Source organism: Eucalyptus grandis, chromosome 6, assembly GCF_016545825.1.
Source record: "Eucalyptus grandis isolate ANBG69807.140 chromosome 6, ASM1654582v1, whole genome shotgun sequence".
Lineage (NCBI taxonomy): Eukaryota > Viridiplantae > Streptophyta > Magnoliopsida > Myrtales > Myrtaceae > Eucalyptus > Eucalyptus grandis.
Window position 1 is genome coordinate 34,821,203 of NC_052617.1, and position 14,759 is coordinate 34,835,961.

A 14,759-nucleotide genomic window follows, 5' to 3' on the forward strand; every position below is an offset into this window, starting at 1 on the left:
TTACAATATCTTTTCCTCTATGGCAACCAACTTTCTGGGGCCATACCTTTAGAAATTGGAGGAATGAGATCCCTGACCATGTTGCAACTTTTAGGCAATAATTTAATAGGTCCTATCCCGTTATCCATAGGCAACTTGACCAATCTATTTGACCTTCACCTTTTCGAAAATATGTTATCGGGTCCTATCCCATCCTCCATAGGTAAGTTAATTAATTTGAAAAGTCTTTCCCTTTTCCGAAATGAAATGTCAGGCTTTTGTCACGGGCCGATCAATTGGGATCGTGACCGCGCGGCGACTCGGGTAACTGTGGATCACCCAAGTCAAGCCTTGCTCGATCGAACGCTTACCCGCTCGCTTACCCGGATCGTTGAGAGAGAAAGTTTAGAGAGAGGAGCTCTGAAGGAAAAGAACTTTGTATTACTGAAATGGTGGATTGGATGATTACAAATGAAGGAGGACACCCCTTTTATAGTTGAGGGCCTCGGATTACATCCGTTGATCTACTTTTCATCCGGCGGGCGAGATCGCACCGCCTCAACTACCGACATAATGTCGTCTACCATCTATCGACATAAATGAAAGGAACAGACTCCCGTAATATGACTCAATGACGGTATCGCCCGCCCTTGCAATGTTCGGGGAGAAGGGACGGTGGGAATCCGAGTGACAGTAGGAGGTCCACGGGCGAGTTGGGGTCGACTCTGGGGAACCTCTCGGGTCGTCCATCTCTAGGCCCGTGACACTTTCTTCCCACCGAGATGAATAATCTCACATCCCTTACAAGCTTACAGCTAGGTGATAACAACTTTGTTGGCCAATTGCCACCGGAAATATGCGGTAACCAAGCTCTTGTGAATTTTTCCGCAGCAAACAATCACTTCACTGGACCCATCCCAAGAAGCTTGAAAAATTGTTCAAGTTTGTATAGAGTTAGGCTCCAAAACAACTCGCTCAAGGGAGATATAACCAATGCTCTTGGTGTGTACCCCTCCTTAAATTACCTTGAGTTGAGCAACAACGAACTTTACGATGAGCTACCACCAACATTAGGTCAATGTAGAAATTTGATGAGCTTTAGTATCTCCAACAATAAAATCTTCGGTGCCATACCATATCAGCTTGGAAACATGACTCAATTGCAAAGACTTGACCTCTCTTCGAATGATATCATCAGGGAAATTCCCAAAGACCTAGGAAAATTAAAGTTGCTACTAGAGTTTTCGTTGGACTACAACCTTCTTGTAGGACACATCCCTCAAGAACTTGGAGCATTGTCCAATCTGGAAATACTCAACATTGCAGGAAATAACTTGAGTGGCTCAATTCCTACCCAACTTGGGGGGTGCTCCAGACTTCGATTCTTAAATTTGAGCAGGAATAATCTAGAAAAGAGTATTTCCATCGAGGGAAATACCTAGACAACTTGGGCTATTGCACAGATTAGAAATACTCAATCTCTCACACAATCAGTTATCAGGTTCAATTATGTCGACATTCCAATATATGATAAGCTTGACATCCATCGACATATCGTTTAATGAGTTAAAGGGTTCTTTACCAAACATTCCAGCCTTTCGTAATGCTACAATTGGAGTTCTGAGAGGGAACAAAGGCTTGTGAGAAGACATTGCTGGTCTTAGCCCCTGTACAACACCAACGTTGAAAGGAAGAAGCAGAAACAAAAAGTTGCTGCTAGTTTTGATTCCTGCTTTGGGTTGCCTACTTTCTTTGCTTCTTGTTGTGGGAGCTTCAAGTATTGGATGCCGAAGAATAAGAAAAACAGAGGTGACTTCGGCTAATGGAAGCAATGAAAACCCATGGGCAATATGGAGCTTTGATGGAAGAATGGTTTATGAGAGCATCATTGAAGCCACAGAGGACTTTGATGCCAAATATTGCATTGGTGTGGGAGGACAGGGGAGTGTTTACAAGGCCCAGTTGCAAACAGGTGAAACCGTTGCTGTAAAGAAATTTAAGGAAGTAGTGGACATAGAAGTGGGCAATCGAAAAGCATTTGAAAGGGAAATTCATGCTCTGACCGAAGCTCGGCATCGGAATATCATCAAGCTCTATGGCTTTTGCTCGAGTTCTTGACATTCATTTTTGGTATACGAGTTATTGGAATCGGGCAGCTTGAAGGATGTATTGAACAATGAAGAGAGGATGGCAACATTTGATTGGAATAGGAGAGTGAATGTTGTCAAAGGGGTGGCTTATGCATTGTCCTACATGCATCATGAATGCTCTCCTCCTATAATTCATCGAGATGTCTCGAGCAAGAACATTTTATTGGATGAAGAATATGAAGCTCACATCTCTGATTTTGGCATGGCTAAGGTTTTAAAACCTTATTCATCCAATTGGACTTCCTTTGCAGGCACCTTTGGATATGCAGCTCCAGGTAAGTTGGTTTCTTCAAAATTTCACCTTGCTTAATTTTTATGTATAGGAAAGTGATCATACTTGGGATCCTCATATCTAACCACCTTCTTTTCTATTTCCCAATTCCTAATACCAAGTCCAACACTATCTACGTGATTTGAAAGTTCGACTAAATATTAATTGATATGCCACTAACTTAAAAAGTGAAAATTTTTCCTAAAGCATTGGAAAATTTTAAAGCCCATTGGAACCTAAAGAATGTATTAATTTATTCTTAATTCTCTACACTTGATTTACTGAAATTCAATTTAAATTTATAAAGCATAGATATTGTATAAAAGCTAGAAAAAACTTGCTCTTTTCTCTATGTAGAACTTGCATACACAATGGAAGTGAATGAGAAATGCGATGTTTATAGCTTCGGAGTGGTGGCATTGGAAGTAATCATGGGAAGCCATCCAGGCGACCTCATTTCTTCACTTGCGTCCTCATCTTCATCACCATTGAACAATTCAACAACATCTTGGCCACTGAAGGAAGTTTTAGATCAAAGAATTCCATACCCGAAAGGTAATGTGCTAGGGGAAGTGGCTTTAGTGACAAAGACGGCATTTTCAAGCTTAAATCCCAAACCAGAGCATCGTCCAACCATGCAACAAGTTTCTAGGGCGATATCAACATGTAACTCCATCGTGCGAAGTGCATTAGAGGACATCAAATTGGAAGAACTAGTTGATCCTACACGCTTCACTTTTTGAGATATTTCGGTCTTTCAGTTGTAGCCTATGTACCAAATCGTCTTTTGTACTTTATTTATCTTAGCTAATTCCATTATCCATTTCTGTATTGGTTTGTTAGTTACTTGAAAGATTTTGGGAATTTTTGTCATTTGCAATTCCATCCTGGAACGGTTGCAACGTCCAATCCTTAAGAATAGTTTTAACGATAACAAGATCATTAGTATTTCTTATAAATATTACATTGTCTTGTTACAATTTAGCTTTTCACGTCGAAAATATGATAAATTCAAATGACCATACTTGATGTATGTTGGCATCTAGTTTTGTGAATTTTGGTCCAATTATTTTAGTTGAATGTGTACCAACATCATGGCTTTTGCTCGAGTTCTCGACATTCATTTTTGGTGTACGAGTTCTTGGAATCAAGTAGCTTGAAGGATGTACTAAACAATGAAGAGAGGATTGCAACATTTGACCGGAATAAAAGAGTGAATGTTGTTAAAGGTATGGCCTATGCTTTGTCCTACATGCACCATGAATTCTCACCCCCAATAATTCATTGAGACGTATCAAGCAAGAACATTTTATTGGATAAAGAATAGAGATAAGTACATTGGAAGTTCTAAAATTTGTCATGAAAATACAATTAAGTCCTAAAACTTTTAAAATGTTCAATTAAGTCCTAAAACTTGTCATAAAGTACAATTAAGTTCTAAAATTTTCAAAAAGTGCAATCAAGTCCTAAAACTTATCAAAATGGTTCAATCTAAGTCCTTCCATTGATTGCATTTTTTGAAAGTTTTAGGACTCGGCTACACTTTCGAGACAAGTTTTAGGACTTTATTAAACCTTTTGAAAGTTTTAGGACTTGATTGAATTTTCGTGATAAGTTTTAGGACTTAATTGCACTTTTTGAAATTTTTAGGACTCAATTGCATTTTTATGATAAGTTTTAGGACTTCTATTACACTTATCCCTAAAGAATATGAAGCTCACGTCTCTGATTTTGGCATAGCTAAAGTTCTACAACCTTATTCATCCAATTGGACTTCCTTTGCAGGCACCTTTGAATATGCAGCTCCAGGTAAGTTGGTTTCTTCAAAATTTTACCCCACTTCATTTTTATAGATAGGAAAATGATCATACATGAGATCCTCATTTTTTAGCTCCCTTCCTTTTACACTTGTAAATTCCTAACAACAAGTCCAAGGCTATCATGCGATTTAAAGGTTCGATTAAAGATTAATTGAGATGAAGGCCACCAATTTAAAAACTGAAACTTTTTTTCCTAAAGAAACGGAAAATTTTAAATCTCATTGGAATATAAAGAATGTATTGATTTATACTTAATTCTCTAGATTTTATTACTCAAAGTCAGTTTAGATTTACAAAGCATGGATATTGTATAAAAGCTAGAAAAAAATTTGCTCTTCTCTCTGCAGAACTCGCATACACAATGGAAGTGAATGAGCAATGCAATATTTATAGCTTCGGAGTGGTGACATTGGAAGTAATTATGGGATGCCGTCCAGGCGATCTCATTTTCTCTCATGTCCGCATCTTCATCACCATCAAGCAATTCAATAATTTCTTGGCCAATGAAGGAAGTTTTAGATCAAAGAGTTCCATTCCCCAAAGGTAATATGTTAGGCGAAGTGGCTTTGGTGACAAAGATGGCATTTTTGTGCTTAAATCCCAAACCAGAGCATCGTCCAACCATGCAACAAGTTTCTCGGGCAATATCATTGCAAAGCTCAATCATGTTAAGCCTATCAGAGGACATCAAATTGGAAGAACTAATTGATCCTAAATGCTTCACTTATTGAGATACTTCAGTCTTTCTATTGTGTAGCAAGCCATCTCCTATACTTTATTATCTTGGTTAATTCCATTATCAATTTCTGTAATGGTTCGTTGGTTACTTGAAAGCACTTGGGAATTATTGTCATTTGCAATTCCATATCGGAAATGATGACCTACAGTTGGGACATCCAATCCTTAAGAATAGCTTTAAAGATAATAAGATCATGATATTTTTTATAAATATTACATTTGTTTGTTACAATTTGGCTTGTCATATAGAATCCTAAACATTGATGGTGGAAAATGTGTTAAATTCAAAAACGAGCACAATTGGTGTATGTTGGCATCTAGTTTTGTGAAGTTTGGTCCAACTATTTTAGTTGAATGCACACCAACATCAAAAGTTAAGAAAAGATGAAGTGCAGATTAGAGTATGATTTTCTTAGATTAAATTATATGAGTAACTTTACATCCTTCGAAAAAGGGAGAATCAATTTTAATGAGGATTATTTTTAGAAATTAGTATCTCAGAATTTCTAAAACTCATCATAAAAATAAAATTGAGTATTAAAATATTTAAAAAGCACATTCGATTTATAAAACTTATTAAATTGGTGTAATATACTTCATTCATAAGTTCCGTCCACTTTTCCTGATGAGAAATGCTAACGTATCATATTTTTTTTAATTCTTTGAAGTGCGTGGCACAAGTGTGGCACCAACTAGTTGTAAAAAAACTTGCAAAATTGAAATTATTAAGGGAAAATGATAAGTAAGTAAAACAAAAATGTTAATAAAAAAGCCAAAGTTCTAATCTATTAAAAAAAAAAAATGAAGGCGCAAAACGAAGGGATTGGGTTGTGGGGCCAAGGGCTGCTGCCCTTGCCTGAACTTTGCCGATTTCAAAACCCTCGTCCTGACCCGACCGGCCCATTGACCAGACCCGAAAATCTTGTCCTAATCCGGCCCAACGGGCTTGGACGCCGCCGCGTGCCGATGCCTCTCTCTCTGTTGTCTTCCTCCGTGTCCCTCCGGTTTCCACTTCGAGAAATTGGACGTGGTGCACAGGTGGCGCTCGTGCAGCGCCTCCTCGCTTATTGCTTCCCATGTTACGTGGCGCGCGTCCTTTCTCTCTCTCTCTCCCTTGAAAGCAAAGGCTCCGTTTTGTCTCCTCCTTCTTCCTTTCGCTTCGACGCATCCACACAACCCCCCCCCCACAACCCCCGATCTTCCATTCCCTCAACAATGTCGACTCTCACCGTCCCGCAGCCAGTGCCCCCCGTGGCTAATGACTGCGAGCAGCTCCGGAAAGGTTCACTCTATCTTCTTTGCGCTGCCTCCTCCGATTCTCTTATCGCGTGTTTCTTCGGTCGTCGATGGTCGTGCTCCATTCTTAGTCTTCAGATCTGCGATCTGCTCGGACATCGCGGTTTGATCGGAGTGATCTTTCGGTGAATCGGTTGTTAAGATCGAGCTATTTCTGGGTTTATTATTTCTCTTGAATTCGGGAAAAAAAATCAAACTTTATTGTCTAATTCAATCTTTTCTCTTCGTTGGATGGTTATCATGAACGATCTGGAAGGATAGGGAACAAATGAGAAGCTGATCATATCCATATTGGGTCATAGGAATGCGGCGCAGAGGAAGCTGATTCGGCAAACCTATGCCGAGACTTACGGCGAGGACCTCCTCAAGGCATTGGACAGAGAACTTACCAATGATTTCGAGGTCTGCATCTTCTTTAATTATTTGGATTCATCCCATGGAGACGTGTCCCTCTTTGTCTCAGATTAATTAATATTTATTCCGTATCGGCAGAGGCTGGTGGTCCTTTGGTCACTTGATCCGGCTGAACGTGATGCGTACTTGGCGAATGAAGCGACGAAAAGATGGACTTCAAGCAACCAGGTTCTCATGGAAATAGCCTGCACGAGGTCTCCGCAGCAGTTGCTTATGGCAAGACAAGCATATCATGCTCGATACAAGAAGTCGCTGGAAGAGGACGTCGCTCACCACACAACTGGAGATTTTCGTAAGGTACTGCTTTTACGCTTGCCCCAAGTTGTTCCATGACATTTCCCAATGCTGATGATTGTTCTTCTGAGCAACTTAGGTTCGTACATTTTGCAATAAGTACTCTGTACAATCAAGTCTATGTAGCCTTGTGATACTCAGAACAATTTCTTATTGCTGTCTGGGAAATATTCTTTGGGATTGATGAAGGCAACTAAAATCAAATGTGTCTGATTCAGCATATCACAGAAAATTTGAGAATATAAGTTCTAGGGTGTTCAATTTTTAAGACAGTTTTGGAGTTTTGCAGAGTTGGTGGAACGGTGGTGTGCTTTGGAGCAGTTCCTCATATTTTGATTTGTCAATTTATTGAAGATGGTTTCATGAAACTCTAGAGATCATATACGCTACTTCATTGGACCTCTTTCTATTGTGTCAAATGAAGAGCCAAGTCCATCATCAAAAGATTAGTCCTATGACAACCTGTGAAATAATTCTCATCTATCCTAAATCATTTCAATTTTCATTAGGTGTTGATGTAAGTAATTTCCTCACCTGTAGGGAAAGAACTTTAATTTGACATGGTTTTTTTTGTCTCCTAGTTGATGGTACCTCTTGTGAGCTCCTACCGTTATGATGGAGATGAGGTGAATATGACTTTGGCAAAAGCAGAGGCTAAGATACTCCACAAGAATATCCTCGTGGTCTTGGAAAAAAACTGCTAGGCCTTTGAGACTTAATTCAGCATCAATTTATGTGGCGCATAGGCAATGGATTATCTACATCCTTTTGGTTCGATCATTGGCATCACCGGGGGCTGCTCTATAAGCTTTTCACAGATCGGAACATATACTGTTCTAGCATCCCTCGGCTTGCTTCTGTTGCTGCTGGTGTTACTGCCCTCCCCCTTCCCTCTGCAGTCTCGGCAGCCATTATGGGTTGGGATGATCCTCTCCCAAACCTCAACGACAATGATGACCAAATCCTATGACTGGGCCATTCTTCAGGGGTGTTTACGACGGCTTCTGCTTGGACGCTTTTAAGGGCGAGAGGCCAACTTGTGCCTTGGTCGAGATTCATTTGGAATTCTTCTCTTCACCCCCTCGCCCCGCTATCAAACTCACTTATGGTTGATCACTCACAACCGATTACTGACCTAGATAATTTTGTTTGCTCATGGGAGAATTCCAGCTTCCTCCTGTGTGTTCTGTTCCTCTAGACCCGACTCTGTTGATCATTTGTTCTTCGGATGTTCGATTACGGGTAGACTTGGTGCATTTTGGGCGAATAAATGTAATCTCCCCATGGTGGAATTCTACGTGGAAGGATAACTTAGATTGGGTTATCAAGCATCTCTCCGACACTAGCTTCTATCAATCGGTGGCTCGGTTTGGCTTTGCCGCCTTATGCTACCTTATTTGGAAGGAGAGGAACATCATCTTCCGCAACCAGACCTTATTCCTCCTAGCTTTAAAGGAACATCTTCGCAAGGCTATGAAGGATAGAGCCTTTACCTTTTCGAAGGTCTCAGATACAACCCGTAATAGAAGACTACAACTCAGTTGGGGTATCCATCTCTCGATCTTTGACTAAGGCGTTACCTTGTACTGGTTAGTTCCTCCAAGATTCTAGTTGGTTTTCTTTGCAGTTCATCTCGGCAAGTTTTTCTAAGGACACCCTCTCTCCTTCTCCGTTTTTTCCCCGGAGGGTTCCCGTTCATTGGTTGTTCGCTTTCTACTCGACACTGGTTGCTGGCTATCTCCGATGCTTCCAAGATATTCCCCCTGCGTGATGCGGCGTCCGGTCTCTTCAGCATTGGATGCTTCCATGGTGTCCCTAGCTTGATGTTTTTCAGTTTTCTACTTGTATTCCTTATCCCCTACGCAGGTGCCTTCGTCTCTCCCCTTCTCTTCTTTTTGGCTGCTGTTTTGCCCGGTCTAGCTGCTATTCTTTCGTTCCTCTTTCTACAGCTCCTTCCCCCCCCTTTCCCCGGCATTCTTCCACTCTCTTGACCGGTTGTCTTTTGAGTGGAAGCCTTGGTGCCAGGGTCTGTTGCTATACATTTGTGTAGTTCCTTGGTTCTTTAGTTAAATTAATATATATTTACCCTTTACAAAAAAAAAAAAGATACTCCACAAGAAGATCTCAGAGAAGGCTTACAGCCATGAGGATCTCATAAGGATTTTGGCTACTAGGAGCAAAGCACAAGTCAATGCTATGCTGAATCACTACAAAAATGAGTTTGGAAATGATATCAACAAGGTGAGTTGGAATTTCTATGAACCGGACCTTTCATGTTCTTTTACTTATATGTCTAAAGCTTATAGCTCCTCAAGGATGAAGAGTGCCTGGGTAGTGTTCTTTTTGGTTAATAGTCATGTTGTTAAGAGGCAACTTCAAGATGTCTTGTTTCAAAACATTGAGATGTGATAATATCGTCCGTTTTCAAGTTGTTCGAAACCTCATCTCTATACTTTGCTTGAGTAAAAAGAATTATGAATTTTCTTTGTTGATGATGTATGTTCCATTTGTCATGATGAAAGATTTGTTGGTTCTAATTTGTAGAACAATAATCTTTTTACCATTACAATGTATGGTAATGTGATTACCAACATCAATAAGCAAAATCATGTAAATGTCATATCCAATCAGCACCAATTGTGCATAAGATTAATGTTCTGAAACGGTTTCAAAATCAATGTCTAATGTTCTAAAACAATTTCAAACTCAATAAGTTCTAAAATGGTTTTAGATTCAAAGGTCATATTAATGGTCTGAAATGGTTTTAGAATTAAAGGTAGATTAATGGCATTTAATTGCAATGGATGCCTTCAGGAACTCGAATACAAGGGTGTGTTTGAGAGAAGAAATTGCACTTTATTAGATATTGTGCAATTTATAATTAGTTACATCAATTTGCTTATATCCCTTTAGGGATATGCCTTGATACAGCTACATATATACTGAAAAAAAAATTCTGACCAAGTTCGTTTCATGTACACCCTATGAGATATGACATGTGTCATGCCCGCCACCCCAAGCACACGCAATAGCCCCTTTTGACCCAAATCGTCTTTTCTAAACTTAAAATAAATCAGCGGAAGCAAAAAAGACAGTAGAGGAAAGAAAACAAGCATAAAATTGGGAGCAACCATCAAGCTTCATTTATTTCCTACGACAGTCTTATTTATATAGAGAGAGTTCTATCAGGTTTATCAAAAGAACAAAAGATACGAGGCTTTAAAAAAAAAACAAAAGAGAGCAGCAACCCAGCATCTACACTAATGCCCTCCCCTGGCCCCGTCCTGAAGGGAACATAGATAGAATCCTCGGAATAATTTTTGTTCCAGGCGTCAAATTTTTAAATCTAATTGTCCTTCAATCTCTAAATCAAATCACACCTATCGGTGGCCCATGCGCCTTCCCAAAGTTAGGGGTGTTGTTAGTTTTGTTTTTCAAATGAACGTATGCATGAGCGGGCCAGATTTTAAAACCCTTGTCCTGAACCCGGCCCGGCCCAACGACGTCTCTCCCTCTTATCTTTACTCCGCGTCCCTCCGCTGGTTCCACTTCTGGAAAGCGGGACGGAGTGGTTGCATGGACACGTGGCGCTCGTGCAGCGTCTCCCCGCTTGTTGCTTTCCATGTAACGGTGCGCGCTTCTTCAAGGCAGAGGCTGACTTTCTGTCTCCGCCGTTTTGTCTCCTCCTTCCTCTCTCTCTCTCTCTCTCTCTCTCGCGAACAACCCCCGGCGATCTTCTGTTCCCTCGACGCTGTCGACTCTCGCCGTCCCTGTTTGCAGGTTCGCTCTATCTCCTGCCTTCTCGGATTCTTAATCGCGTGTCGTTCGGTCGTCGACGATCGTGCCCCGTTTTTTGTGTTTAGATCACGATCTGCGTAGAGATCGTGATCTGGTCGGAGTGATCTTTCGGTGGCGATCCATTCTAGACAGCTCGTGCTCTTTTTTTTTTTTTTTTTTGGGTGATCGGTTGTTATAACGAACTGTTTCTGGGTTGTTATTTCCTTTTGAACTCGACCTGAGATTCCCATTGTAGCTGCAATATGTCGTTCGCCGCTACAAGTAAAGAAATTGTGCTCTACCTTGAGCGCCGGATATGGCGTGGTCTCGAAAAAATGTCAAACTTTATTGTCTAATATAACGATCTGGAAGGATGGGGAACAAATGAGAAGTTGATCATATCCATATTGGGTCATAGGAATGCGGCACAGAGGAAGCTGATTAGGCAAACTATGCCGAGACTTACGGCGAGGACCTCCTCAAGTCTTTGGACAGAGAACTCACCAATGATTTCGAGGTCTGATCTTCTTCAATTATTTGTTCCTATATTTTCGTTGATTATGAACGTGATTGTACGTTCCGTTCATAAAGCTGTGGCTATAAGATGACATGATTTTCTAAATTCTTTGCATCCCTGTAATTTCCATACCTTCAGAGGCTGGTGGTCCTTTCGACACTTGATCCGGCTGAACATGATGCATACTTGGTGAATGAAGCGACTAAAAGATGGACTTCAAGCGATCAGGTTCTCATGGATATAGCCTGCACGAGGTCTCTGCAGCAGTTGCTCATTGCAAGACAAGCATATCATGCTTGATACAAGAAGTCGCTCGAAGAGGACGTCGCTCACCACCCAGCTGGAGATTTTCGTAAGGTACTGCTTTTACACTTGCCTCAAGATTTTCCATGACATTTCCCAATGCTGATGATTGTTCTTCTCAGCAACTTATGTTCATACGTTTCACAATAAGTACTCTGCACAAAGAAATCTGTGTAGCCATATGATACTCAGAATAATTTCTTATTGCTGTTTGGGAAATATTCTTTGTGGTTGATGAATGCAAGTAAAATCAAATGTGTCTGATTCAGCATACTACAGATAGTTTGGGAATATAAGTGGGAGGTATTCAATTTTTTAGACAGTTTTGGAGTTATGTGGAGAATGCTTGTTGGAATGGTGGAGTGGCTTAGAGAAGTTCCCCATATTTTGTTTTGTCAATTTATTTAAGGTGTTTTCATGAAACTCTATACGCTACTTCGTTGGACCCCTTCCTATTGTGTCAAATGAAGAACCAAGTCCATCATCAGAAGATTAGTCCTATGACAACCCGTGAAATAATTCTCATCTATCCTAAATCATTTCATTTTTCATTAGGCATTGATGCAAGTAATTTCCTTGCCTGTTGTGAATGAACTTTAATTTGATATGGTTTCTTTGTCTCCTAGTTGCTGGTACCTCTCATGAGCTCCTACTGTTATGATGGAAATGAGGTGAATATGACTTTGGCAAAAGCAGAGGCTAAGATACTCCACGAGAAGATCTCAGAGAAGGTTTACAGCCACAAGGATCTCATAAGGATTTTGGCTACTAGGAGCAAAGCACAGGTCAATGCTACGCTGAATCACTACAAAAATGAGTTTGGAAATGATATCAACAAGGTGAGTTGGAATTTGTATGAAATGGCCCTTCCATGTTCTTTTACCTATATGTCTAAAGCAGCTTCTCAAGGATGAAGAGCGCAGGGGCAGCATTGTTTTTGGTTAGCAGTCATTTTTTAAGAGGCAACTTCAAGATGTCTTGTTTCTAAAACATTGAGATGTAATAATATCACCCGTTTCCGAGTTGTTCATTCACTTCCAGACTATATCCTTTGTACTATGCATCAGAACATATTGACTTTTCTCTGTTCTAGATTAAGAATTGTCTAATTCTTGATCCTTCGTGTTTGCAGGATTTGAAAACTGATTCGAAAGACGAGTTCCTTGCTATACTGAGAGCTACAATAAAGTGCCTAACTTGCCCTGAGAAGTATTTTGAGAAGTTCTTCGTCTAGCCATCAATAGGCGAGGAACAGATGAAGGGGCTCTGATTAGAGTGGTTGCTACCAGGGCAGAGGTTGACATGAAGATTATAAGTGAGGAGTACCAGAGGAGGAATAGCGTCCCCCTTCATCGTGCCATTGTCAAGGACACTACTGGAGACTATGAACAAATGCTTGTGGTATTGATTGGCCACATTGAGGCTTGATTTGCAAGTACTCATGAAGCTATCTCGGTGGAGGCAATATCTCTTTTTTGGTGTGGTTTGAGGCATTTCTTTTTTCCTTGCTTTCCAGTAACAGATAGTTACCAACATGCCTCCCCAGAAAGTTATCAGTTATACCTATGCGAAGCAAATACACTTCTTATCATGGCATTGGTTTTTATGTACTTCTGAGAAGTCTTTGATTTTGATCTTTAATCGAGACTGCTAGTAACTGACCATGAACTTGGTTTCCTTGCAATCATGTTATACCAGTGCTAGCAAATTAAATGAACAATACTGCAGAAACTGTTGATGCTATGGCCTTTTAGTTGATGAGGAACAAATATAATAAGCATCCGAGGTTGAAGTCTTTGTTCATTAAGTAGCTTGAGGATGTCCATCCGAGCGGCAAAATCTTAATCATTCATGCTTAATGCTTGGGGTCATTTCAGCTTCATGTGGAAACTACAGATTGCATTGCGTTTTTCATCTCTTATGACACCTCCATCAGGCACGTCTGAAAAATGTTTGGTGTTCTTGAGGGTTTAGGGCCGAGTATGAGAATTTCGACCATGATGAAACAAGATTAAAGACATATTCGATGAATCAATTTAACCCTAATCGATGGAAAACACAACCGAAAGGAAATTTCAAAGAGAATACAGTTTTCAAGTTTTGGAAGTCAAAGAGGTGGCAAATGGAGGAGGACGCTTTTTGGTCGGCCGTTGAATAATGCAGCCGGAGTTATGGATACAGCAATATCTCATATCAGAAGAAATTCCAACCGCTAAAAGGATCCAAGAGGAAGTGAGTGGTATCCTGACAGGGCAAGTATTAGCCAATAATCTTTACTTGTGTGGATTACTTTACTCGAAGACATAGAGCAATAACAGCGAGAGATGTGGCATCAAAGATTGGCCCACGCAAACTTCAATATAGTAAAGCATTTGCAGAATAAAGACTTGATTTCTGTAATACAAAGTCTGAATCCATTTGCAGCAGCTGTCAAGTTGCAAAAAGTGCAGCCTTGGAAAAGATACATTGTGACATCCTGGGGTCCTCACCAAAGGAAATCTTCACAGAACTTTCAGTATTATGTCATATTTGTAGATACTTTTTCTCGCTACATACTGGTCTATCCAATGAAGTCAAGTCCGACTTTATGACATCTTTGTCATGTTTAAACTCAACATTAAACCACTTTTTAATGAAGAAGTGGACTATACATCTTTTCTCCATGGTACATTGAATGAAACAAGCTTATGAGTCTTGGAGTCTTCAACTTGGATGCTTTTGCAGTATCATGGCAATCTCTTAAGTTGCTCACCACCGCATCCCCACTTCCCACAAGAAATTCAACTGCTAATTGCAAATTCATGCGAGGCAAATCTCAACAAGCACGACCATGATGCAATGGCGATGGAACATTTCGCAGCACACCTAAGGAAGCCTTATCAATTAATCTGTCGTGGGTTCATATCAGATTAAAATCCCGACAGGGAAGTGCCAACGGGCACGCGGCCAGTTGGGGGTGGGTTTCCAGGGGTGATTTCCAAGTTCAAAGGTCGGAGTGGGCCCAAAAAGGGCAAAAAAAGAAGCAGGGAAGCAAACTGATGGCCGAAAGAACGCCAACTTGATGATGGACAAGTAAAAGTTTCCCTACCCGTCGAGAGCAAGAGCAAGAGCGAGAGCAATCCCGAGACATGAAGTGAGGCATGACCACAGGTAGAATCTTCAGAATATTTTCGTTCCAGGCCAGACGATGTTGTTATTAT

At 40.5% G+C, this 14,759-nt stretch overlaps 1 protein-coding gene and 2 pseudogenes across 1 annotated transcript; all 3 read left to right on the forward strand.

Moving 5' to 3' along the window:
* Window positions 1–1,431: 1,431 nt before the first annotated feature.
* On the forward strand, window positions 1,432–3,169 carry LOC104430028 (annotated as a pseudogene).
* A 3,004-nt stretch (window positions 3,170–6,173) lies between these two features.
* LOC104434192 (annexin D1) lies at window positions 6,174–9,390 on the forward strand. The gene is made up of 5 exons (XM_039314518.1): window positions 6,174–6,368; window positions 6,516–6,656; window positions 6,747–6,965; window positions 7,544–7,621; window positions 9,069–9,390. Exons 1-5 carry the CDS (start codon window positions 6,174–6,176, stop codon window positions 9,369–9,371), a joined length of 936 nt encoding a protein of 311 aa, XP_039170452.1. The 3' UTR covers window positions 9,372–9,390.
* A 1,665-nt stretch (window positions 9,391–11,055) lies between these two features.
* On the forward strand, window positions 11,056–13,354 carry LOC104455691 (annotated as a pseudogene).
* Window positions 13,355–14,759: the final 1,405 nt, after the last annotated feature.